A 26105-nucleotide genomic window follows, 5' to 3' on the forward strand; every position below is an offset into this window, starting at 1 on the left:
TCTCAGAGCACACAGATGAAACATAATAACTAATTTATGAATAAATTATAAAATAATCCAATTGTCATAAGTCATCAATTTTAAACCTTGTGTGTGATGGGTGAGGGGGCCACAGCTTACCTTTGTTCCTGGCCTTCATCATGATACTGTTGCGCGTGGCATCATCGCAGGCGTCTATGGCACAGAATGTACCCTGGCCACGGGCTCTACTCAGGATATGAGGGTACTGGGTCTACGTGAGGAGAAGCAGCGAGACATTCAAACAAATACACAGCTCACGATGTGGACAGCATCATATATCCACAGCTTCAAAACAAGCACTCATTACGTTTCCAAAATCGATTACAGGCTCAGGTTTTCTCTCCGGCAGCAGGAGTTATGAGGCCGGCCCTCAGATAAGCAATGAACATCATGATAGAACCATTAACAGTTTTAAAGCCTTTCGTGATGAGCTGTGGCGTCTGTGAGGAATGAAGATGGCTGTACCTGCAGTGCGTAAAGGCCCTGCAAAAGAGCCTTCCCTGAGCGCGTCACCTCTTCCAGAAGGTTCTCTCTTCTGATCACATTAAGCACCTCTGATAAGAACAGATTCTTTGAGGGGTCTCCCATCCAGGTGTTGAAGATTCTGTAGGGCTGAGGTGAATACAGTCATGTCAGTTTAAATGGTTCTTACACTCAAGTCTTACACAGCAATTTTAAGTAGACCAAAAATGAAAAAGATTTATTTATTATTTTCTAGTAATAATAATACATTTATTAATAAATATAAAAAATTATTTTCACCATTTAAATTATTATAGTAACAACAACAATTATTATTCAAAATTATTAACACTCATCTCTCCCTAGGTGCACTGGTCACTTAAATTTTTTTGGGACAATTTCGGTTTCACATTGCACTGTTTGTTACTGTTTTTGCCCTAAATGTATCTTTTGATCCACTGCTCAATGTCTAAAGTTTTTAAGTAAAGTATTTATGGAAAGTATAGGTTACATAGTTATATATAAGGTTATATGTTTATATAGGTTACATGTAGATTTATTGAAGTTTTTTTGTGGCTTAGAATGTAGATAAAACTACACCATCGGAGGCAACTTTACAGAAAGAAACAGTAGGGGGCATGATTGCTCAGTTCCATACAGCAATGAATCTCATCCAAGGACACGCAATCATTTAGACAAACAAAGACTGCGAAACTGACAGAACAATCATCTGATACTAAAACACATAATAACTCCATTCATAAGCAATGACTTGTAAACAAACACGATAAAGCAGCCCACTGGGAACAATTACTAAGAATGGGATTGACGATTTTGCATGAGGTGACATTTGGGGAAACGATGACAGTCCTTACTTTGTCTGCTTGCAGTTCATCCCTGTGGTAATATCCTCCTGTCAGCATCTTCTTGCTGAAGGAAACAACATCAGCAGGGTCGTCCAGACCCCAATGCTCATGGGCCCAGAACTTGCCTGTTGCTCCTCCACCTGTCTGCACCTCATCCACGTGGAAAGCACAGCCATGCTGAAAGATCCAGACACAGATAAACATCTGTTAGCTCACTCTCTGTCAAAACCCATCTTGTCAGCCTGCATAAAACTGCATACAACACCCACTGGACACAGCCGTTGCGCTTTGCTACGCTTCATTTGAAGAGAACACTTCCCGAGTTTTTCAGGGAGAGCGTGGACTTCATCACAATTACTTAAAGGGCCTCTTTTCTTTTCTCTGCATAAAAACAGCCTTATTAAATCATTCCCTTTTGTGTTCTGCCTTATCTCGTTCATAAGGACTCAATTTAGAGCAGATAAAAAGAACTTCGTACAGTCGAGAGTGCCTTTTTTTATTAGTGTTCAAAGAGTCTCATTTTAGCAATTTATAACTGGAGTGTCTATCTGAAACGACTTCAAATCACAGATCCAATAAGAAAGGATGACTATGGAGGAAAGCTAAGCATTTTAGAACAGTTAGCTTGGAAAAAACGTTTCACCTTGCGTGCAATATTTCGCAATTTGATGAAGAAGTCAGGCGAAGCGTGGTTGTCCCCCCCCTCTGCCTGGATGGGCTCGATAACAATGCCAGCAACTGGTTTGCCCTTCTGCCTCCACTTCATGATGAGATCCTCAACCTGACACACAGAAAAAGTTTAAAACTTATTCAATGCTTTACTTACCTTTATCTCACTTGTATGTTAAGAACTAGATAACACTTTGCAGTCTGTGCATTGTAAGACAACGACTACCGTCTGTTTTTAGTAAACTATGCTGCACTCCAAAATTGTATGCAAGATATTCCTACTGGATATCTAGCGTCAGTTGACAAATTAGGTATTTCTGTAATATTCCTGGTTCAACAAGTTTAGTTGAAAGCATTAAGCAACATGTTATGTTAAAAAATATATATATATGTTTTGACTCGTCCCTCATTCTCTTAAAGAAACACAAAATCATGGTAATGGTGAGACACTAACAATAGAAGAAAATGCGGCCCACTTACATTACTTAAAACATGTCATCACATTAACCATTGCTCTGTGAAATGTTAGTGTGTGAAATCCAATCATTTCAATTGGAATCCATTTAATCAGGAATTTCTAGTAAGGGCGAAACATTTCACCTCGCAGATTTCGCATGGGGTTTAAGTTTTTCAACGTATTGACAAACAGCTGCTTGGTTGAAAGAGACCTCTGTGTGAGCGGTGCATTGTGCATTACTACACTATTGGCAGTGGACAATGCAGCTTTCTGTTGGTCAACAACAAAAACTTGGCGTGAAAACTTGGATATCTGCTTTGGAGAAATGCTTTGCCTTGCGCAAAATTCCCAATCGCGTATTGAAATGACTGAAAATCACCCACGGAATTTTGCTGAACAACTAAAGGGTTTAGGGTTCACAGTGATCTGTTTTCATGCTGACAAACCTGTAAAATGGGATGGGAACGTTGTTTATGTCTTGTGGTGATACTATTGAAATAGCGAGTATTTTAAAATGTATGGATTGGTGTATCTCAGTGTAACGTATATTTTGGCTTTTTTTGAAGAAAAGGTGGGAAACTCACAAATGCGGTTGATTGAGCATTACTTGTATTGAACCTTTAATTATCGTGGATTTTTTTTTCTGTGAACACAAAGGAGAGATCTCAGACCTCCTCCAGGCAGCGGGCCTCTTCCTGGGCGTTCTCCCGTGCAAACTCCTCCAAAGGGTACTGGAGCTTAGGGAAGGGTGCGATAGGCCAGTCAAATGTCGGTATATCCAGCTTGTGAATGGCTTTGGAATGTGTTGTGGCCAGGCAACCTGTAATCCAACACCACACACATTAAGGGGATGGATGTCAGTTAAAACAAAACAGCCAGGCGTCTTTGTTGGTCAAATGAAGTCATATGATACAAATAGTTGCAAAGGCAAACAAATGTAAGGCTAATACATGCAGGCCAGGTCAAATCCCTGAATCCCTGAAGTGTACTGAACTGAATCAGACACATCTTTCAATTATGTTCTTATAAATCAACAGACAATTTTCAAGCACTTACCCAGAGTTCTCCCATGGAAAGCTCCCATAAAAGACAAGATGCTCAAATCTGGGCATCCAGGACTCTGAGAGAGAGGAAAGAGAATAGTGTGTGTAAAAAGAACATTAAGATTTCAGGAGCCACAGTCAAGTGCATAATGTGTGTCTTTCACAGTGTCTATTCTCTAACCTGGTTGATCATGCAAGAGCCGATTTCCTCCGCAGATGGGTTGGTGTCTCCTCTCTCCTTATTCTAGAAACCATTAAAAAAAGTATTAGATATCAGATGATTTAAGAGCTGTTCATGTGTATAGAGTAGGGCTGCCAACATACGTAGTAGGTACATACAGTACATGATGCATACATGAATATATACCTGTATATATTTCAATTGATTGTTTTATTTCCATATAATGAACACAAGCACTGTCCAAGAGTCCATTTTATGAGCCCAGTTAATATGGAATTTACATAACAGTCAGGAATATGTTTTTTTTTTTTGTGTAATTACATCATATTTTCTTATGATTCCCTCACCTGTATCATTTGACAGCCTTAATATAAAGTAATCTGAATTAAATCAGTATTTCTAACAGATTTAAGCTTTCAAGCTTCTGTTATACTATTGCAAGCAATAATACCAATGATATCAAAAATCATAATACTTATTATTACAAAAAAATAAGAATTAGGAAAAAAAATATTATAGTGATATACACTGATTTTTTTCCTCCAACAGTTTCAGTCTTGGTATTATTATTGCCAAAATACAACCGACATCACACCTATATAAAGCAAAATTTGCAGTTTGTGTGAGTCGAGCAGGAGCAAACTGAGGAAAGTCCACTCACTCTGTACCAGATAAACATGCTCTTGAAGGCATTCTCATTGGAGCAGGAACCACAGGCCATGGTTTGTACTCGCGTCATTCCGCTGGGGGCAATCTGATGTTGAAGAAAGAGTCATTCACAGCACTCCGCTCTGGCACCTCTACAATAAACAGTAAGCCACTTCCGGCCAATGTGAAAAAGAGCGCAATCATTTATTAGGTTCATAGTGATATCTGCAAAGGACGTTATCAAGATTAAGAAAATCCCAAAGGGCTTTTTTACAACCGCCAGAAAACAATCTGTTCTTCAAGTGAAAGGTCTAAACCTTGCGCAAAACACAGTCCTTACTCTCTACTTGTGAGCATTGTCAGCAATAATTTCTGAGACACATGCTGTTATTAGCTTTTGTTATTGCAAGTTTGTGGAAACATACATCTTTCAAGAAATCCTTCACTTGTGTTTCTTCAAATCCAACAACACTCACCGTCAGCAGGCTCTCGACCAGTTTGTCTGGAAAGTTCTCTGGTGGCAGAATACCAAGTGCCGGCCGGTTGACAAATGCACTCTGAAAAAAAAAATTCACGCAGAATTTGAAAAAGTACATTTTAAGTGTTATTACACTACTATTCATAAGTGTATACAACTTGTGGACACTTGTGAATGGTAGCAAATTGACAATGAAAATTCAGTTACACCAATACAGGAATAAATCACATTTAAAATATTCAAATCAAAATCAGTTATTTTAAATAACTTTAAGTTTCACTATATTACTGTTTTCTGTACTCAAATTATTATCAAATAATGCAGCCTTGGTTAACATGAGACTTCTTTCAAACCATTACAAAAATCTTACAGACCCCAAACCTAATAACAGTAGTGTATCTGCTAAAAAGTGAATTATAAAAGAAATTAATTTTGTTTTTAATGGAAAACGTAAGTGAAGCAGTGCTACTGAAAAGCAGCTCTGTGCATCACACCTTTAAAATTCTCATCTTGTTCCACTCATGCTGCACTGTTTGACTGTACAATGGAAATTAGATTTGCAGTAATCTATCTATAAAGACACACACACACACACACACACACACACACACACACACACACACACACACACACACACACACACACACACACACACACACACACACTTCATAGTCTGATCAGGACTCACCACATTATTTGGATTGGTCATCACTTTCATTAAGGCTGGATGATTGTAACCTAGAAAAGAAGATCAAAAACACTGTCAATCTATTCATTATACATGCAGGGAGATATCTGAAGATTTGAGACAGTGAAAACACACCAAAACAAACAGCAATTGAATTGAATGGTCACATTTTGTCACAATTGGAGCTGAAGGCAACAAAATGTATTTGCACGCTAGTGAGTTGAGGTGGATAATTGATATAGTCGCTCTCTATGACTACAGCTGCAGTGAGAACAACTCTCTGATACTACTACTCTTACACAAAGCACCCAAAAACATTAGAACACTTAAGCCACAATCAAATATGTATGAATGTCATTGCAATACACAAAAATATCAAGCCAAGTGGAAAACTTGGTCCCAAAGTCATTTGTAGTGTAGATGCATGAAATGTCTTTATTTTGAACAGCACATCTACTGTCTATGATTTACAAGCTAACAAACATAATTTTGTGAAATTTTTGAGAAGTAACTTAAACAATGGTTTAATATTTTTGCATAATGACATTTATTTGGTTAAGTCAGGGGTTTTCAAAGTGGGGGCCGCCAGGGGGCGCAGGGGGGCAGCAAGTTGGAAAAAAAAAAGTTAAAAAACGTTAAAAAATAAATATTTGCTAATTTGAGTATTGTTATGAAAAAACATTATAATAATTTGTTGCATAGCCTATCTGATATCTGATTGATCGGCTAGTGACAAGAATTGGCAGATTTTCACGTGATTTTCAGTCTGACATATGCCGATTCAAATGCACTCGGGCGCTGCTTTTTGTAGCGCTGCTCACGCTCAGTTAAAGTGAAAGCACACTTTTGATGGACAAAATAAATATGATTTCACTCAAAAAAATGCACATAATTTGTATGTATAGTGTGTTTTAACAAGGAGTAGGCTATGTCAGAAAAGAAAATGAAGACAAAAATATTTATAGAGAATATATCCATTTAAACATGTTTTTATTAACCAGTTTGGGTAAAAGTGGTGTTTTATTATATATATATATATATATATATATATATATATATATATATATAGAAAATAAATATTTGTGTGTGCTGTAAAGTGGTTAGAAAAAATGAAATCAGAATCGGCTTAAATCTGTATCGGCAGGTCAAACTCAATGAAAAATCGGAATCTGCCTTGAAAATTGTAATCGGTGCATCTCATCTTTCTGATTGGCTGGTATCAAACACCATCACATAATCTGATGTTCACCTAGATGTTTTATTTATTTATTTCTACATGTGCCGTGCCGTAGTATTGTCGATGGGTTCAATACGGGGGGCCTTGGCCAGAACCTAGTGGCATTTGGGGGGCCTTGGCATGGAAAAGTTTGGGAACCCCTGGGTTAAGTGACTTTTTGAGGTGTCTGACTCTGTGCACCTTGATGAGACAAACTGTATGTAGAGGTAGAGACAATTCATTGAGATTAATCAATCTTAATTAACAGATTAATAATAATAAAGTAACAGAATTTACTGTAATTTCGTTTGTTTCTTGAATAAAAAAATCAGTTATGGTAGAGTGAGCCTGTAAATTCACTGTAATTTTTTTTCTTACAACTTCAAATTTAGCAGTTAGGGCTGATCCCAAAAAAAGGGAAGATCTGTTATGTCTGCAGAACAAGACATGCCCATAACAAATTGAACAAACGTCAGGTTTCACATGAACATGTTCCCTGGCCCTAAATGTAAGCACAAACCATTTTCAGTGTGTTTTCCTTTGTTTTTTCAAAGCTGACATTACATAAAATTGTGTAATGTGTAATGTGCAAATATAACCTCATAACCCTAGCAACAATCTGAAGTATTTAGGAATCCAAATTTGCTTTTACCTAGTTACAGAGAATTATACATATGAAGAACCAATCATATTGGAGAATGAATCATGTCACCTTTGCCATACTCCTATTCTCTAACAAATGTGGTAATCATTTTGTCGAGGGGATTCTCCGTGACTGATACAAGGTCTTCCCGGCCGTGATTAAAGCACATTCTAAGGCATTGTCTGGAGGTCCATCTGATTAATGCTGTGTGACAGGCTAGACACTAGAGATCTTACTTCCATTCCCGAGTGATTGTGTTTAGTGGAACACAAGATCTTATTCCCAAATGATAGTGTTAAAAAGGGACGAGGCATCGTCCGACTAGAAGCAGGTGTCGAAGAGGTGACGCCTAGTAGAGTATAAATTTGTAGGTGTCGAAGTGGAGACGCCCCTTTAACTTAAGTCAGGTGCGTAAAGGAAAATCTACCACAGCAGCTTAATCAAGATGACTAGCTTTTAAAACTGCATGCCTACAGCTCACTAGGAGTAGAAACAGTACTAGTTTGACCTCAGTCTGATTGCTGAGGAATTCATTCTGTTCTGCATCTGGCTCTTTCAGTCCTGTGAAGTCAACTGAAACAAGCATTTGTCCATGCAAGTGGCTGCCTTTATGTGAAAACACCAGCTGTTACCACATGGGTAACATCATTTTTTTTTACAATTACAATTCTTAAAGATTAAATCATATTAGTTTCCTTTATTATAATCACAAACAGACATGTGTCAGTATTCGGTAATATGGTATTATTGCGGTAATGAGTGGTATTGTTATTGTGGGCACTTCAAAATACTGGATAATTCTAAGCAACTTATCCGAATTGTTTAGATTTTTTAAATTCACATTAGCTTGATTTCTATTAACCAGTTAAAATTGACCAAAGTGTGCACATTGGCCTGAACAAAAAAAGAACCTTTTTTTTTTTATTATTGTTCTTTATAGTTGAGTTCTACTGGACTTCTGATTTTTTTTTTTTTAAACATTTGTCTACACTTTGTATACATTTATTGTGCATTGTTCTATTGTATTTAATTATGTCAAGTTAGATAAATTTATTAAAGTATTATATTATCAAAACTTCCAAAATGCCTATAAAAATACACATACTCAAAAAGAACTTGCACTGATGCAATTAACTTTTTTTCCCCCTTATTTCCATCATGCTGAGATCTGTCTTGACTTTCTTGCCATAGCGTAAATAATCGAGTCAGAATTAATAATATTTGATTGCCTGAGCTTGACCAGAGCACATTTATGAAAGTCTTGTATATTGTTTCATAGAAATACTTTCTTAAATTACACCACAAGCACATTTAATTTTAAAACCTATACAGAGTACAGAATGTACTGCAAAACAAGAATGTACCTCATGAACTCTAGACAAGCCTGTACAGACTACTATACAACACTCCACCCACTGTTTCTGTTATTTACAGCAACAAATGTTTTGATATCTTGATCAAATGAATTATGAAAATCTGAAAAGGGGATGCTCAAGCTCATTAAAAAAAAGTAGAGTTATCTATTTTGCTGACTGATGGTTGAATCTGTCCAGCGGCTGATCCAGGATCACAGAAAGCTTTAGATGAAGTCATGTGCTTTACTGACACATGTAAAGAACAGGCCGCAGGGTGAATAAAGCCTCGCTCTTGCTTAAACACACAGGATACATGTGTGCAACACATTAAGTAAGAAAACTAGTGGATTGTGGTGTGTGTTGCCCTTGTGTATGCATGTCTCTGTCATTGTGAATGTTTTGGGTGAGTGGGGGTTGTACACTGATGTAACAACAATATCCCATAATACACTTCTGTTCAAATGAAACAGGAGAAGCAAGTGCAAGGGAAATCAAAGCTCATTAAATCGGAGTCACCACCTGAAGGCACATCTGAGAGCGAGAGACAGAGCTTCACTCAATTTGTTGAGGCTGATTAAATGCAAGTAAGCTAACGGACCAAACGGATGAGATGCAGACAGAGGAAAGGTGCTCTTTCTGCCTCTCAGGTCAGCCTGTCGTATCTGTACACACAAACCTCAAAGGAAGTCCTGAGTTCCTGTCACTCACATTTAATCATCCGCACCAACAGTCGCCTCAGGCAAAGCCACAGGACGCCTCTCACATTTACTGAGCGAGAACAACACAGTGGCCACAGTGACAACACTGTATGTTGGATTGTAAGATCCTTTCCAACTCTAGTGCAGTGTTGTTATTGTTAACTAAAACTATAAAAATTTTCATCAATTGAAATAAAATAAAAAAGAAAATATTTAATCTCAAAATACATCTCATAAAATGTATGAGATTCATTTTAATTCAATTAAAATAGCCGACTAATTAATTAGAATCAGAATTAAGATAATCTCTAGATAATTCTTAAGAAATATTGCAGTATTTTATTACATAATAAGTGATTTATCTGTGCACTGCACATCATTCTTTTTTTAAAATTCATGTGCCCTCATAAACTCTAATCAAAGTATCTTCTCTTCTCTGATGACGTGTTTACTGGCACGAGGGCGGGGCAACCTGTCACTCACATGACATCACAGCAACAACAAACCACAACCATCCAATCAATTACCACTGGAAAAAAATCCTGTCCAGTCCTACATTTTTTCTTGTTCGAGAAGCTGTTTCACTTGGATATACGTCACGCAACTTCCCTTTCATGCCGACTTTAATTCAAAGTGGTCTTATTTCCTGTCTTACAGTAGATGTGTCAGTGGTCCGCAGACCAATGAATGTGTTGTAACAGAGACCAGCTTACTGACGGAGCTCACCAATGGGGATGGAGGAGATTTGTGTGTACACGTCCAGCATTCGGTTACCGTCCACGTCCACCAGGTAGTTCCCCCTGCTCTCCTCATAGTTGCAAAAGAAATGAATCGCTCCAACATTCTGCAAACCAAGAGAGAAGTAGAGTTGAATGTTGCTATTAAAGTGAATTGTGATTCATCTGTACACCTCATTTTTTTCTTTTTCTTGGCAGAGCTTCAGCTTCATGTCAGTGAATGGCTAATAAAGAAACCCGCAAGCTCTCACAACAGCTATTTGCACTGATGTCACATATGTATAAGTGGTGATTGTACAACTAAATGTTTATTGGCACAATCATTTATAAAATTCCCTTTAATGAATTCACATGTACTGTACACCTGAAAAAGCAGATGTCATGTTTCAGACCGTGACTCATTACCACAAAATTGTGAGCAACGGTGCTTTATCTACTGAAATTGGCTTTTCCGTCTCCGTGGCTTTGAACCTGATGCAGCATCTATTTTTAGCACGTCTGATGAATAGGTTATGACTCTTCTTATGTCTGCTTATTGTGCACGGGAGACACACAGCGACCAACAGACACGCACAGGAGCTGCGGCGAAGCGAATCTGTGATATTAGCTTCATCAGAGCCTGTCAGCTCGCATCTATCTGCTCATTCACAGCAAAGCGGTCAAAAGATGACTGTGACTGCTCTCAAGAAGCTGGACCAGACAGCAGATAAATTACTGCCTGAAATACATTCATCACTCAATACGCTGAAGACATCCAGACAGGCTGAAATATGGCTGGACGTCACATCAGAAGTGACATTGCTGATCTAGGGCAGTCATACTTTAGCTTTACTGCTGTTAATCATATCGTTTTGTTTTGAATGGCACTGTCTGAAGAAGTGACTCGTATACTTAAATCATTATCTAAGTACAAACTAAGAGAACTGCACCTCATGTGATTGACACTGGTTTTCAAATATCTCCATGTACAGAGTATGGAAGACTTCTATCTAATTGCATAACGCAAGTTTAAGGTACAGTTATGCGTGTATAAACTGAGCAAACGCCAAAGTTTGTCTCACCTGAATCTCTCCGAGTTGTCTCATCAGCTCCTGTTGAATGAGAGAAATTAATCTATTAGTCAGAGTTATCAAAATATATTTCTGTCAGCTTTAATCATACAAATATTGGACACACATTATTTTTCTTATGCTTGTAATGCTTAATTGTTATATATATATATATATAATTAACAAATACAATTATTTAAGCATTAAAATCATAAGAAAAATAATGTGTCCAATCTAATGTATATATATATATATCAAAAGAGTTATCAAAAGATATTTCTGTCAGCTTTAATCATACAAATATTGGACACACATTATTTTTCTTATGATTGTAATGCTTCATTTGTTATATATATATATATATATATATATATATATATATATATATATATATATATTTTATTTTTTTTTTATTTTTTTTTTTCTCTCTAAAAATCTTATATTTCCAGCAGAGACATATCACAAAACAATCTGGTGATAAATCTTATGGTAAAAGAGTAAAAATGCTGAGACTGAACCTGGGACTTTGGACCTGGCACAGCGGTCTTCATGGATGGGGTGTCATATTCAAACTCTGAAACAGTTTTTGTTGCAGTTTTGCTGGCATATCTGGATCCTAATACAACAAAAACAGAATAAAAACTTAAATAAGACCACATACTTAATAATTTCAGCCACTCTTACTATGCAGTACATATTTCCCATAGTTACGTAATATGTTGGATGAGATTTTGAATTCACAGTTTCTAAAAATATAAATCATATTACAAGAAGAAAATGAATATCACATTTAGCTGAACATGGGAATTAATTTTATGTAATTTTACTAATTTCTTGCTGTTGTGTAAATGATCAAATCTGGTCCCCTTTTATAGAAATTCACTTTCATAAAAAGTTACAGAGTTCAAAAAGTGCTGCATAACAGGAAAGAGTCATTCATTCATCCTTTAATTTCCTCTTGAATTATGACAGGTTGCCTCAGTTTCAGTGAAGATAACTTCCTAAAAATGCTTAGCATTGCAATTTAGATGTTTATCTGACATCTCAAAGTAATTAACCAACTGAACACTGTAAGACCTTTTGTACTTTTGTTGTATATCTGAACAGTGGCCAGCAAATACATTTAAAGAATAAATGCCACAAAATGCCTTTTAGCCATATTTGAGCAGTAGTACCCATGTGCACTTGAGGGGCTACATAAGTTCACAGAAGTGAACTCATAACTGAGCTACTGATTAATGTAGGACGCTGACAGGATTGGGGCAATGTGACCAGACACTGAAGGACAAGACACAAACAACTTCTCTATACATGCAGAATTCACCAGCCAAAGCTGGACAGAACCAGATCCCTGTAACTCATTTACATGGTTAAGTAACTTTGAACTGTGTCCCTCTCGACATTCGGCTCTCTATCTATCCACACATCATTATCATTTTAAAGGAAGCCTATCACTTACTAAGCCGAGCATGGAGTTTAATCACTCTGATAAAGTCTCTGTGACAGCTACAGCTCTTTTTGATGGTCACTAGTAGGTTGAGAACATTATAGTTAAACAAGCTTTTAAGACTGCAGGGTATCAGTCTTCCATCTCAGCATTTTTTTTTTTTTTACCTGGAGCGGCTAGACGCAAGTTTTGCTGAAGGGAGACGGCCAGCTGGCGGGTCAGGAGTGAGGAAGCCATGTGTAGTACTCACGAAGGCAGAGATGAAGAGCGAGAGAGAGAGAGAGAGACAGCACACTGCCTGCCAGCACCTTTTCACCTTCCTTTTACTTCACCTGGGGAAAAACAATGAAAGAGATAGGTTACAGGGAGTGGGAGGCCAATATAGGTGTGGGATTACAAATTTAAGAATCTGTTTAAGATCTGCTGATCTTATGTCCTTACATAACATAACATAACATAAAAAACTAAGGTAGAGTACATTGAATTTAGCATTTAAGGTTATGAGGATAACAAGATATTCCTGCCAGTCCTGTTCTCTCCATTGTAAGTTAAATGAGTCAGATTACTGAGACTCTCACCCTTCCCAGTCTTTGAATAGTTATGCTCATTGGATTAGGATTGGTAACACTCTAGAGTCTGGGGCGGGTTCCTATAGCTGTATACTTTATTTGCATGCTTTGTTTAAGGTCGTCACCCAAATGCTTTGTACCCATTTCTAAGCACTGCCCTCTAAATGTATATAAACTACAATGTACACTGCCTTAGTTAGACTTGATGACTGCAGAAACCGACAGCTTGTGTTCTCAATAAAGAATCCTGCGTAAGATACAACCAAGTCTCCTGGTCTTCGCTTCTAAATTTCCTGGAGGATAATATAATCTGCAGGTCAGAGAATAAATAATATCCACAATTTTATGTTATCAAGGAATTTCCTTGATCTTACATATAGTTGTACAGTTATACATTAATTGTTCGAACATACTATTATACAGACTATTTATTTTGTTAAAAAATAAAAAAATAAAAAAAAATTGTGTTTGTGATATTAGAATCATGACCACATAAACATATTACCACACACATTTACAGATCACCGTTTGCCATTGGTCGGACAAACAGATAGTCCTGCCACAAACTTGCACCATTGGATATAATAATTGTACTAAATTGGCCTGGTTGGGAAGCTCAAACAAGTGCTATTTTTGTTTTATTATATTATATTTTTAGTTTTATTTATATTTTTAATTCGCTTTTATTTTTATACATTTAGTTATGATGTTCATTTAGTTTATTTTTTTTAGTAATTTTATTATGTGCTTTTGTCATTTTATTAGATTTTTGTTTTTTATTTGTCTTTTTTATTTATTTCAGTTTTAGGGTATGTTTACACAACAACAATGTACTAAAAATGGAAAATTCTTTCCTTTGCGTTTTTTTTTACATACAGATAACAACGGTGTCAAAACACCGTCCATTCACACGGATCCACGGAAATTACTAAAAACGCTGTATTATGCTGCCAGGCCTGTAATTGGCGATGTCACTTTGTAAAGATACACTACGCTCCTGTAGACTGAACACGCAATACGTATCTGCAACGCTGTGCTGTAGAGGGTTAATCATTCATCACAATGAGTAAAACCAAAGAATATAGTTCTGATGTGCAGCAAAAGGATTGTTGAGCTTCACAAAATAGAAAACAGCTAAAGCATTGAAAATTTCAATGGTCACAAAGCCTAAAAAAAATTAAATAAAAAAGAGCTTTTTGGCAGCAAACAGGGATAAAAAGTACCCCATGCCCACGGTTAATTATACCGCTGCATCGTTAATGTTGTTGGCCTATTTTTTCCTGGAGGTCCTGGACATCTTGTTCAGATACATGGTATCATGGATTCTAGCAAATACCAACAGATAAAAAATCTAAACCTGACGGCCTCTGCTAGAAATCGTATAATGGTTGGATCTTCCATCAGGACAATGATCCAAAAACAAACATCAGAATCAACACAAAAATGTGTCACTGGGCACAAAATGAAGCTTCTGCCATGACCATCCCAGTCCCCTGACCTGGACCCTATAACAAATGAATCGGCTGAACTGAAGGGAACAAGTGCAAACATGGATCTGGGAATCTGAAGGATCTGGAGAGATTCTATATGGAGGAATGGTCTCTGATCTCTTGTCAGGTGTTCTCCAAACTCATCAGGCATTATAGGAGAAAACGAATTATGGCCAATGTGTTTTGGAGAAAAGCATTTATTACATACTGTGATTTACCCCCCATTTTCAATTCTTTTACTTCAATGAAAGGTTAGATTTTTTAGAATGTTTGACTGAAAGATCAAAAGGATTAACAATGCAGATTTATTTTTGATCATATTTACCAGGGGTGCCAGTAATTCTGACCACAACTGTATAGTGATATTTTATTTTATTTCAGTTAACAGAAATGTTTTTAATATTCCTTGTTTTATTCAGTTTAGTTTTAGTTCACAATGGCTTTAGTTTAACCCTGACTCAAACAAACTGAGGAATATTCAGAAAGCACCCCAAAGCCAAAATGTTCACAATTTTCAGAGAAATCAACCTACAAACAGCTTGTCTCTAAAAATAGTTGCATATCTATTTTTTTATCAGAAACTGATTAACAACCATATCGGTGCAAATCTTACAGTCTGCAGTGTGACAGTCCTGGGATCATGCTTCACAGACAGTTCCTCTCTCCCTGAGCAGCAGGTTCAGCCATGCCCATCAATCCTGTCCTACAACAGTGGTCCTGACAGTTGGCCCTCATGCCACTTAATTAAAGCATGGTTGATTGGTGTTAATTACAACATGGCTTAGACACTCACCGGCCCTCGGATGATCTTTTTGCACTGCAGAACCATCACAGCCGTTTCTTGAGACGGAGACAAGTGACTAACGGCGTGACTTTCGAGTACCGCTAAACCTTCCCAACAGGCACAGGGTTCAGGGAACTCGAGCACCACTCGGTCACACTTTGGCGTTAAGATTAACTGGGAAGAATAGTCCTGCCTAAGGGAAAAGCTGATGCCTGAGGGAATCCCAACATATCTTCAGCTATTATAATGAGTGAGCATATGCTTAGGGAAGGAAAAGCAAGGTGACGTTATGCAATTATTATGCACAAAATGTTCTTAACTGGAATAAACACCATGTTTCTGAAGCAATATTGTTCCTGCTCAGTTTAAATGTCATAGGCATATGTTTCTGTCATGTTTCTGGACATTGAAAACCTGTGAATCAGTCTTCCTGCTCTATTGAAAGGAAGCTAGTCTTATACGTTTGCTTGTCCAAAGGAATCAATTCAGAGGGGAGAACCATAGCATCTTTATTCATGCGCAGGAGACGAGAAGCAGAAAGTGCATCTCTGTTGTGCTATAGGACGCTTACGCAATTGACGCGGCAGAAGCAAGAAAAATCCAGACGCTCAGTCTCTCAGAAGCACTCTAACCAGACGGCTCATCGACCGGATAGAACCAGTTCTGAAAATGTGTGTTACACAAGCCTGTTGTCATGCGCCTGTGAGGATGCAGCAAGCAAAATGGGTTAAACTAGTTTGACGGCTGGGGGGCAACAACTTGACTGATGGAGCTGATTTTCCTTTCTCGAGTGAAAGAGACTAATTTCATTTCATTGACTGATAGAGAGCGAAGAAATGAGGGAATGCTGATGGGAAGAGGAGTGTGGATTCATAATAATAATAAATTATATTTGTAATGCGCCTTTCTCAAACTCAAAGCGCTACAGAATGTACAGAACAAAAAAATAAATAAAAAAATAAAAAAAATAATATGTATATATATATATATATATATATATATATATATATATATATATATATATATATATATATATATATATATACAGTGAGGAAAATAAGTATTTGAACAACCTGCTATTTTGCAAGTTCTCCCACTTGGAAATCATGGAGGGGTCTGAAATTGTCATCGTAGGTGCATGTCCACTGTGAGAGACATAATCTAAAAAAAAAATCCAGAAATCACAATATATGATTTTTTAACTATTTATTTGTATGATACAGGTGCAAATAAGTATTTGAACACCTGTCTATCAGCTAGAATTCTGACCCTCAAAGACCTGTTAGTCTGCCTTTCAAATGTCCACCTCCACTCCATTTATTATCCTAAATTAGATGCACCTGTTTGAGGTCGTTAGCTGCATAAAGACACATGTCCACCCCATACAATCAGTAAGAATCCAACTACTAACATGGCCAAGACCAAAGAGCTGTCCAAAGACACTAGAGACAAAATTGTACACCTCCACAAGGCTGGAAAGGGCTACGGGGAAATTGCCAAGCAGCTTGGTGAAAAAAGGTCCACTGTTGGAGCAATCATTAGAAAATGGAAGAAGCTAAACATGACTGTCAATCTCCCTCGGACTGGGGCTCCATGCAAGATCTCACCTCGTGGGGTCTCAATGATCCTAAGAAAGGTGAGAAATCAGCCCAGAACTACACAGGAGGAGCTGGTCAATGACCTGAAAAGAGCTGGGACCACCGTTTCCAAGGTTACGGTCCAAGGCATGGGGGTGGTAGCATCATGCTTTGGGGGTGTTTTTCTGCACATGGGACAGGGCGACTGCACTGTATTAAGGAGAGGATGACCGGGGCCATGTATTGAAAGATTTTGGGGAACAACCTCCTTCCCTCAGTTAGAGCATTGAAGATGGGTCGAGGCTGGGTCTTCCAACATGACAATGACCCAAAGCACACAGCCAGGATAACCAAGGAGTGCCTCTGTAAGAAGCATATCAAGGTTCTGGCGTGGCCTAGCCAGTCTCCAGACCTAAACCCAATAGAGAATCTTTGGAGGGAGCTCAAACTCCGTGTTTCTCAGCGACAGCCCAGAAACCTGACTGATCTAGAGAAGATCTGTGTGGAGGAGTGGGCCAAAATCCCTCCTGCAGTGTGTGCAAACCTGGTGAAAAACTACAGGAAACGTTTGACCTCTGTAATTGCAAACAAAGGCTACTGTACCAAATATTAACATTGATTTTCTCAGGTGTTCAAATACTTATTTGCAGCTGTATCATACAAATAAATAGTTAAAAAAATCATACATTGTGATTTCTGGATTTTTTTTTATTTTATTATGTCTCTCACAGTGGACATGCACCTACGATGACAATTTCAGACCCCTCCATGATTTCTAAGTGGGAGAACTTGCAAAATAGCAGGGTGTTCAAATACTTATTTTCCTCACTGTATTTTCCTCACTGTATATATACATTTATATATATATATATATATATATATATATATATATATATATATATTAGTCCTTCAACCAATCAGACCGACGATCCAGGTGACGTACTTTGCAGCAAAAACTCCAGGCAGGAAACGTGTCAACAAACGTGTTGGTTTGGAGCATTGATCAGCAGTTTGCGGAACCAGCAATGGCATTGAGTGATTTTTGCAGGTTGTGCAAAAAAACAAAAAACAAAAGTGAGTGGTATTTACACCCACTCGAGCGATTTGTTAGCTAAACTAAAGAAGCTATTGAGCATCGTCGAGAAGTTAAAAGGAATTGGATTTGATTAAACCCGCCAATAGTGCGCCAGGTGGATAAGCCAGTTTGTGATTGGTCCCCGCAAATTTGTAATGGAAGCAGGTTAGAAGAATGTACAGGTTTCCAGCCTGAGCTGCAGGGCAAAATCAAATTGCCGGCAGATCGGGCTGGGTTTACCCAGTCTACTCTATGGCTGAACTGGAAGCCAATGCAGTTGCTGGAGCGCGGGAGTAATGTGATGGGGTGAGGATAAGTCAAAACACGTGCGGCATAGTTTTGTATATATTGCAACCTCTTAATAGAATTTGCTGGTAAACCTGCAAAGAGAGAATTACAATAATCAAGCCTTGACGTGATGAAGGCATGGATAAGCCTCTCTGCATCAGGCCTAGAGAGAAAGGGTCTAATACGAGCAATGTTCCTCAGATGGAAAAAAGCAACCTTCGTTATGTTTTTAAAATGAGGATTAAAAGTTAGCTGAGCATCAAAAATCACACCCAAATTACCCACCTGGCCAAAAGGGGACAATTGGGTATTGTTTACTGAAAGTTTAAAAACATTACATTTACTGACATTAGATGGAGTGCCAATTAATACGAATTCAGTTTTGGAGCAATTTAGTTTTAGAAAGTTGAGTTTCATCCACGCTTTGATTCCAACAAACAGTCAGAAAGTTGAATAGAGATCAGGCTGACAACTGATATATATCTGGGAGTCGTCCACATAACAGTGATAGCTCAGGCAGTTCTGAATGATCTGCCCAAGAGGCAGCATATAAACACTAAATAAAACAGGACCCAAAACTGACCCCTGAGGGACACCATGACACAAAGATCTGAGATTAGTACCCAGGTAGACAAATTGGGAACAATCTGAGAGGTAAGATTTAAACTAACACAGTTCTAGACAGACCGGTCCACATGCAGTCTGTCCAATATGCTGTGACATATGGTATCGAATGCAGCATTAAGATCTAACAAAACCAAAATGCCAGAGTCATTTATCTGCTCATTTTCAGCATCAAAATCAAACCAGCACTCTTTGTTCACATCACATGACATCTGATTCTCTCTCAGCTAATCAATATTCATCAGGGGTCTCTGCATAGGCGCTGTGCTGGGGGAACATTTCAAAGCGAACAATAGCCGCCTGTGCTGGATTACACAACTCCGAGCCACTTCCTCTGCTCCTCATCCTCTCAGCTCAGAGTATGAACTAAAGCCAGCGCTCCACGAGAGCAATGAGCAACCGCACCAAACACGGAGCCATTTTTAAAATGCAAATTATTCCTTATGTTACGTAACACCATTTTTGGGAGCAGCTCCCCTCGGAAAAGGAGCAAGATAACATCAGTAGAAGTAAGCAACAAGACATGAAAGAGTCTACAGAATACATCCTCAATACAAATATGTGAAGCTAATTTTTAAACTTCAGAGATGACAAATTGTGATTAACTGATTTTTAACTGATCATAGTGACCATAAAGATAGCAGAGAGATTATTTGGGTTTGCACTCTGAGAAATAATCATCATAATCCTGATCACCAGCAAATGAACTTTGATCGTTGGCTAGCGATAACATTGAGCTCACTAAAGACACTGAGCTGTCAGTGAAGAATATGAGCACGGTTCATTGTGCACAATAGCTACTCATCGCTAACCCTGTTAAAGCCTATTGGTAAACTTCATTACACCAATTCCCCTCTGCATGATTTAAACAGTCTATTAGGTCATGCACAAGTCATTCTTTGCTACACTCATACGAATGTGGTGAAGAAATATTCACAGGATTTCCCTCTATTTCATTAAAAAGATAAGAATCTAGACTCTAATACTGAATATGAAAGCTCAATGAAAAAGATGACTAATAAAAATATTCAGTCAAAATCTGAGAGGTTATGTAGTTGAAATAGACATTAAGAGTCTTTAATCAGTCTCTGTAGGAATGGTACACGAAAAAGGGGACATTCAGTGGGATTGAGGAGGTAAAACATCTGACAAATACTGCAAGACAGTTGCCAAGGGAACCAAGGAGGAAAACAATTGTACAACTGGCTGTCTTTCTTGTCTGGACGACAGATCAACCTCTGTAGGGAAAAACTGTGGTGCTATTAAGAGGATAAATCTTGGTTAAGAAGCAATAGGCCAGGTTTTATGCATCAATAACTCGAGAAAAATAATTGCATGGCGTATTCATTTAAAACAAAGCATGACATCGAGAGTGTTGCAGGGCTAATCCCAACAAATGCATCCTCAAAATTGGACAGAAACATGTGAAGCGCTCAGCATCAGATGGGAAGGTGCTATGAATAACAAGTCCCACATACTGTACATGTACAGACAGACAAATCAATCTGTCATCCATAAGGGGACTTCAAAAACATTCAGCATTCCTGAAAACCTGCTCCAAAATCAAATGCTTAAGCAGGTCTATTCTGTCAAGCTTCGCGCTATAAATCTACACTGTAAAAATCTGTGATATTTTACAGAAAAAGGCTACAGTAAAAACCTGTTAATTGATTAGCTGTATAGCGATAGTATAGCTATATAGTATAGTATTGTTTAACATTGCATTATGCTGTTTTACTCTAAATGAATAGTTTTTGTAAGTAAAAAACATGAATTACCTTAATTTTTGGTATAAAAAGTAAAAGTACATTCCCAGAATTCCCTGAATGACACATCACATTGGATTATATTATATATAAATCATTTTGTTTCATATTTTTACAGTATTTCATGTACATTAGGGTGTTTAGTGTACCATTTTTTAATGCTAAAAAAGGCGATTTTGGTATTTCAAGTAGACTGGTAAATTAACATTAATGAAACATATGGCTAGAAGTTATTAAATATACAGTCACCAATATGCCATCCCGTAATACCAGAAATATTGCCAGAATTCTTGCAACCACAGTTACCAGTTTTGTTGTTGTTGTTTTTTATGAAAATTAAACTGATTTTTTACAGTGTAGGATAAATCGTCCTTTTTATTCAGTGTGCAAAGCAAGGACATTATTGCAGGAGAGATTATGATACTGGATACTGAATGACAGAGGATACACCAAGAGCAGCTGAACATGTAAACAACATTTCACATGGATGTTTTGGAAACACAATTTTAAAAGATAAATTCAACAGCTAGTGTATACTATGTCAATATGTTTGATTATGAACAAAATGGAGTTTCTTGCAACACAATATGTAAAGCTTTAAATAATCTTACTGAATATAGTTTTAAAGAAACAGACTTCTCTGACAAGTCTTAGAGTTTCTGCTAAACAAAATGGTTCTATAGATCCCATATTAATGTATTATGGTTCAACTACAGGTCATCAATACAATTTTTTATTTATTTATTTAATCAGTACTCTTTCCTGATTTCCATTAAAATATTTAGACATCATTAAAACAGATGCAAACAAGATGCATAAGAAAATATATCTTGAATTAATTTTAATTTTATTCACATTTAAATTAAATATTTTTTTTCTGGTTGAAAGCAAGTTTAAATCTAACAGAATAACTTATTCTATGCAATTTTGTTTCTCGAGAAAATTTTAATACTGCAAAACAGGGCAAACATGCGGTTATGGACACACTCACTATGACTAAGGATAATTGTTTTATATATATATATATATATATATATATATATATATATATATATATATATATATATAAAAAAAACACTAAACAATTTAAAAAAAAAAGTTGATATGAGGTACAATTCATGAGTGCATTTGGATGACAGGTGGCTAATGTTGTTTTTGTCAGAATCAGTCACAAAGCAGCTGATGGAACGGAGAAGCAACAGTATCCGGTTCCGACTGGATCTGACCTGTCAAACGGTTCTGCGAGAGAGACGTATGGAGAGAATCGAGTCGATGCAGCAGTCCACCAGTCTACTGTCTCGCAACGCTGCAATGTTTCATAAGAAACGCGGCTGTTAAAAAACGAGACAGCTATTGCATAACCATCAACGCACAGCGAGGCGTTCCAGCAGCGATACCACTAATGCACGATAAACTTATGATTATGAATTACAAAATCAAACCGCGTGCTTATGCTCTGCGTCGAAAGCGCTGCAGCGTCTCTATTTCGCTGCTGTAATGATACTTAATGACATTTAAAGACTCACCTTTATGTTTATTCGCTGTACGGGAGGTGAAATCTAGCAGGTTCTTGGTGGAAGGACGAAAAAGTAAGACAAGTGTGCAGGAGTGAGGAACACAAGCAGATTTTAAAACATCATTAGAAGTCTGGCCCTTTTCCGAGAGGAGGGTTTTGCTGGGGGATCCGCCGACTTCAGCCAATAGAGAGAGCGAGAGAGCTGCAGCTCCCGGAAATGTCAGCTCCCTTACACTGAGTACAGCTGTGTAGTCAACAATTCATATTTCCCATTATGTAGCTCCAGTCTAGTAGGTTTTGATTCATTTCCGTGACTCGAATCTTTTGAATCACGGACGCGGTTCACCAAAAGATTCGTTCACTGATTAATTCAGTGTTCTGTATCCTCCCGAGACCCAGAAAAAAAAGTTTTTTTAATTTAGTTTTTTATTTCATGTCATCACATTGTTTAGAGCAGGGGTTCTCAACCTTTTGCAAGCTGGGCCCCCCAAAAGCTGGTTCATTGCAGTTGGGGCCCCAGTGACCCACCCGCCACTTTATGCTTTATTATTGTTATTATTACTAGGCCTAATAGTAGGCATCATCTGCATTTTTTACAGAAGCTTGCAGGTAGGTGATGTTAATGTGAGACCTGAGCCTGCTTTGCCTTGCAAATATCCTCAATTCTTGGCTCAATGTTTGATAAACATAGCCTCAAATCATCCTCGATTTGTGCACGATTGCGGTATTTCATTTTGAGTCCCAGATAGCAAAAAATATCTGCACGGCTTCTTTTTGCCGCCGGCCCCAAGCTGTCGGCTATAGGTGCGCCCAGAGCCATAGAGAAAAAGAGTTGCGACACTCTTTGATGTCGCCGCTATGGCTGTCACGTGGTTCATGTAAGCCCCAATAGTTCCAAAACAAGTAATCGGGTTGTAGCCTAGCTCGTTGTCTAGGTTACTGTGATTGTAAATAGGTGTCGTTTGTGTTAACAACGTTTAGCTCAGGAATAGGGAAGTTCGAATAGCCTGAATATTGCCAACTTCACTGAACTCCTTGAGTTAAGCACTGACCGCATTTCTTTATATTTGAGTCCAAGTTCAAACACTATGAAACGCTCCATTAACGTACGGAGCTCTGAAACACTGCCAGCGGGACATTAAACAGGAAGTGTCTGTCCGAGCTCAAAACAGGTTTTGCGTGGGAACGCAAATATCTTTGCGAGGGAACGCAAAAGTTTTGCGTGGGAACGCAAAGTTTCTAGGGGGAACGCAAAAGTTTTGCGAGGGAACGCAAAAGATTTGAAAAAAAAAAATCTCCCATCCTAAAAATATTTTCCACCACTCCGTACAATTGCGAGTTTTGCGACCTGTACAAATGTTTAAGAAAGTGTTGAAGCACAAACAGAGAAGTACCTCCACCGGTCGAAAGGGGCAGCACCTAAAAAACTGAAGCAGATTTACTCGTCTCGTCACACGGTTTCAGTATTTGGAGCACAGTCTATGATTTGGAGAGAGGAAATATACGATCTTTTAAAGGCACAATATGTATTTTTTTTGCTTTAAAAATATAAAAAATCACTATATCTATGTTATATATTTTTTAAAGTTGTGTATTTACATTATCCCGACAGTTCCAATTAACTTCTAAATCCAGAGAAATTAATATTTTAATTCGAAGACACGGACCGTGTCTTTATTTCCATTTTGTCGCAGTCAATGGCGTCATATCCGCGTTGTCCCTGGTTTCCGCTCGTGCTGCCATGGTAACCAGAGCTATGAACCAGAGCCCTCTGATAGTAACCGACAGACGTGGACCACTGTAGTTCGCAATGTCTATCTGCACGCTGTTGTTGTTTCGTTCAAACATTATGGACCATGGCAAGCAGACTTTGGATAAAAAAGGAGAACTAAAACGAGAATCAATATCAGCGCGGTGTTTTCGAGATGCCGAGAGCTCCCAGACAGTATACAAACGAGAGCTCCACGTCCGAGACTTCGACCGCTTCTACATGTACTTTATTAAACAGGTGAGCACATTTACATAAAACTAATCAATGTTATAAAGTTCAACAATGATAAAATGTCAGAATAGGATCTGTATGTTATTCTAATGTTGATCTAGCTTAACGTTACTGCTAACGTTAGTCTCATACAGACAAACTAACACATAAGTTACATTTCAACACATTCAAATGCAGTTTAGTTTAGTACAGTTCAGTTAAACTGACCTGTGAGTAGTGATTCTGCGTGTAGTTCGGTAGAATGAAATGTCCATATTCCTTTTATATCCGCGGGACTTGCGTCGCGTTTGGAGCTGATAGCTGTCTCTTAGCAATCCCGAACTGCTTCATATCATAGTCATGACAAAAACATCGATGTATTCAGTCATCCATAAACATTATTAGATCGGTCGGCTTGACGTTGACGACAAGATCCATAATTCTTAGCAAATGTTGCGTCATCAAACTACGCCTTTGTTATTGTAAATAGGTTAGCGACCCCTAGTGGAGAAAAAATCCCATACTGTACGTTTAAGTAAGTACATTTTTTCCTTTTTGTGTAACGCAATATTACTATGTTCATTTTTGACACTGTTTTTAGTTCTTCTTCTTAAAATCTGTTCTTGCCTAACTAGTCAAGCTAAAGTAAGCTAGCCTTGTTTGCAAAGTTTCCGCCATGTTTCTGACATAGCTAGGCTAACGTTACTTAGTTTCTTCCTGGTGTTGAGTTTTTTTCTTCTTCTAAGTATGTTTAACTGTTATGTATGTTTATACAAGTGTGAGTACATGTGGTTTAAGATAGTATTGGTCAGTCGAATTAACTAACGTTACAGTTCCTGGACTACGGACAATTATTCTGCCGCCTACGTTGGTAACGTTATCAAAATCTTCGCGACAAGACAAACGGATCAGTATAACTTGTGTTGTTTTCTAACTAAACATAATTATGATGCTAGTCTAGATTACAGTGTTCGCTACCACATGCTGTTTCACCTTTTTTACACACTGAGTTCAAGCATGTTCTAACATTACATGTTGAAATGTATCTAGCTAATAGCCAAACTTTACATCTAGAAAGACTTAGTTTAACTTTTGGTGTTTTCTTACAAAAATAACTATGTAACGTTAACGTTATATAGGTTGTTTATATGATTTTGTTTGTCTGAACATGGTTTTCTGTTGATCCACTTGTGAAAATTACTGCTTTTTCGAAGGGGTGAGCATTTTAATGTTGTTGATTTTGCCTGAAAAAAAAAAAAAATCAAAAAGTATACTTTATGCTAATGTGTCTTCTATTTTACATGCTACACTTTGTTCAGTTTATCAACAAGGAGGATCTGCCATTTAGTCATTTTTGAGAATCCTGCCTCACACAAATATGTCGACGCGAAAGGAAGGAGAATCTTCAAGGCGACGTCACAGACACCAGTAAAAGTCGCTGGATTTGTCGCTTTTGACAAAAAAAAAAAAAAAAAAAAAAGTCGCCAGGAGGATGATTTGTTTGTGTTATAATCAGTGCTTGAAGTGGGGGGAAAAGGTGGCGGTACTCTCTTTGCATTGGCAAATCATGACATTTTTACAGTGAAAAACAAAACTTGGAGATATTGCTGTTACAACAATTTATTGTTATTTATTTATTAACAACATAAATGTATGTAAACATGTTTGTGTGTGCGTGCGTGTGAGCATTTCACAAAAACTAAAGGAAAGCTTTAACTGTAGCCTATAAATTATATTCTGACTAGATTAGCTGCTATTCGTTTTTTATATATAAAAC

General features: G+C 37.6%; 1 protein-coding gene across 3 annotated transcripts in view; it reads right to left on the bottom strand.

Moving 5' to 3' along the window:
• abat (4-aminobutyrate aminotransferase) overlaps nucleotides 1-26105 on the bottom strand; it is a 29019-nt gene that overhangs the window by 2549 nt on the left and 365 nt on the right. The window contains exons 1-15 of one of the 3 annotated variants that reach the window (XM_084125029.1): nucleotides 22358-22670; nucleotides 12826-12990; nucleotides 11730-11827; nucleotides 11224-11253; nucleotides 10152-10269; nucleotides 5514-5563; nucleotides 4824-4904; nucleotides 4361-4453; nucleotides 3700-3762; nucleotides 3532-3595; nucleotides 3147-3295; nucleotides 1993-2130; nucleotides 1359-1526; nucleotides 487-633; nucleotides 121-232 (exon numbers count right to left, since the gene is read on the bottom strand). In XM_084125029.1, the coding sequence (XP_083981155.1) occupies nucleotides 121-232; nucleotides 487-633; nucleotides 1359-1526; nucleotides 1993-2130; nucleotides 3147-3295; nucleotides 3532-3595; nucleotides 3700-3762; nucleotides 4361-4453; nucleotides 4824-4904; nucleotides 5514-5563; nucleotides 10152-10269; nucleotides 11224-11253; nucleotides 11730-11827; nucleotides 12826-12895 (1381 nt within the window). In that variant the 5' untranslated portion in view covers nucleotides 12896-12990; nucleotides 22358-22670. Of the gene's footprint in view, nucleotides 1-120; nucleotides 233-486; nucleotides 634-1358; nucleotides 1527-1992; nucleotides 2131-3146; nucleotides 3296-3531; nucleotides 3596-3699; nucleotides 3763-4360; nucleotides 4454-4823; nucleotides 4905-5513; nucleotides 5564-10151; nucleotides 10270-11223; nucleotides 11254-11729; nucleotides 11828-12825; nucleotides 12991-22057; nucleotides 22150-22357; nucleotides 22671-26105 lie in introns of those variants that run through there. The other 2 variants (XM_084125030.1, XM_084125031.1) reach the window with 2 other exon arrangements.

This window comes from Abramis brama (assembly GCF_963993115.1).
Source record: "Abramis brama genome assembly, chromosome: 1".
In the NCBI taxonomy this organism is placed as follows: domain Eukaryota; kingdom Metazoa; phylum Chordata; class Actinopteri; order Cypriniformes; family Leuciscidae; genus Abramis; species Abramis brama.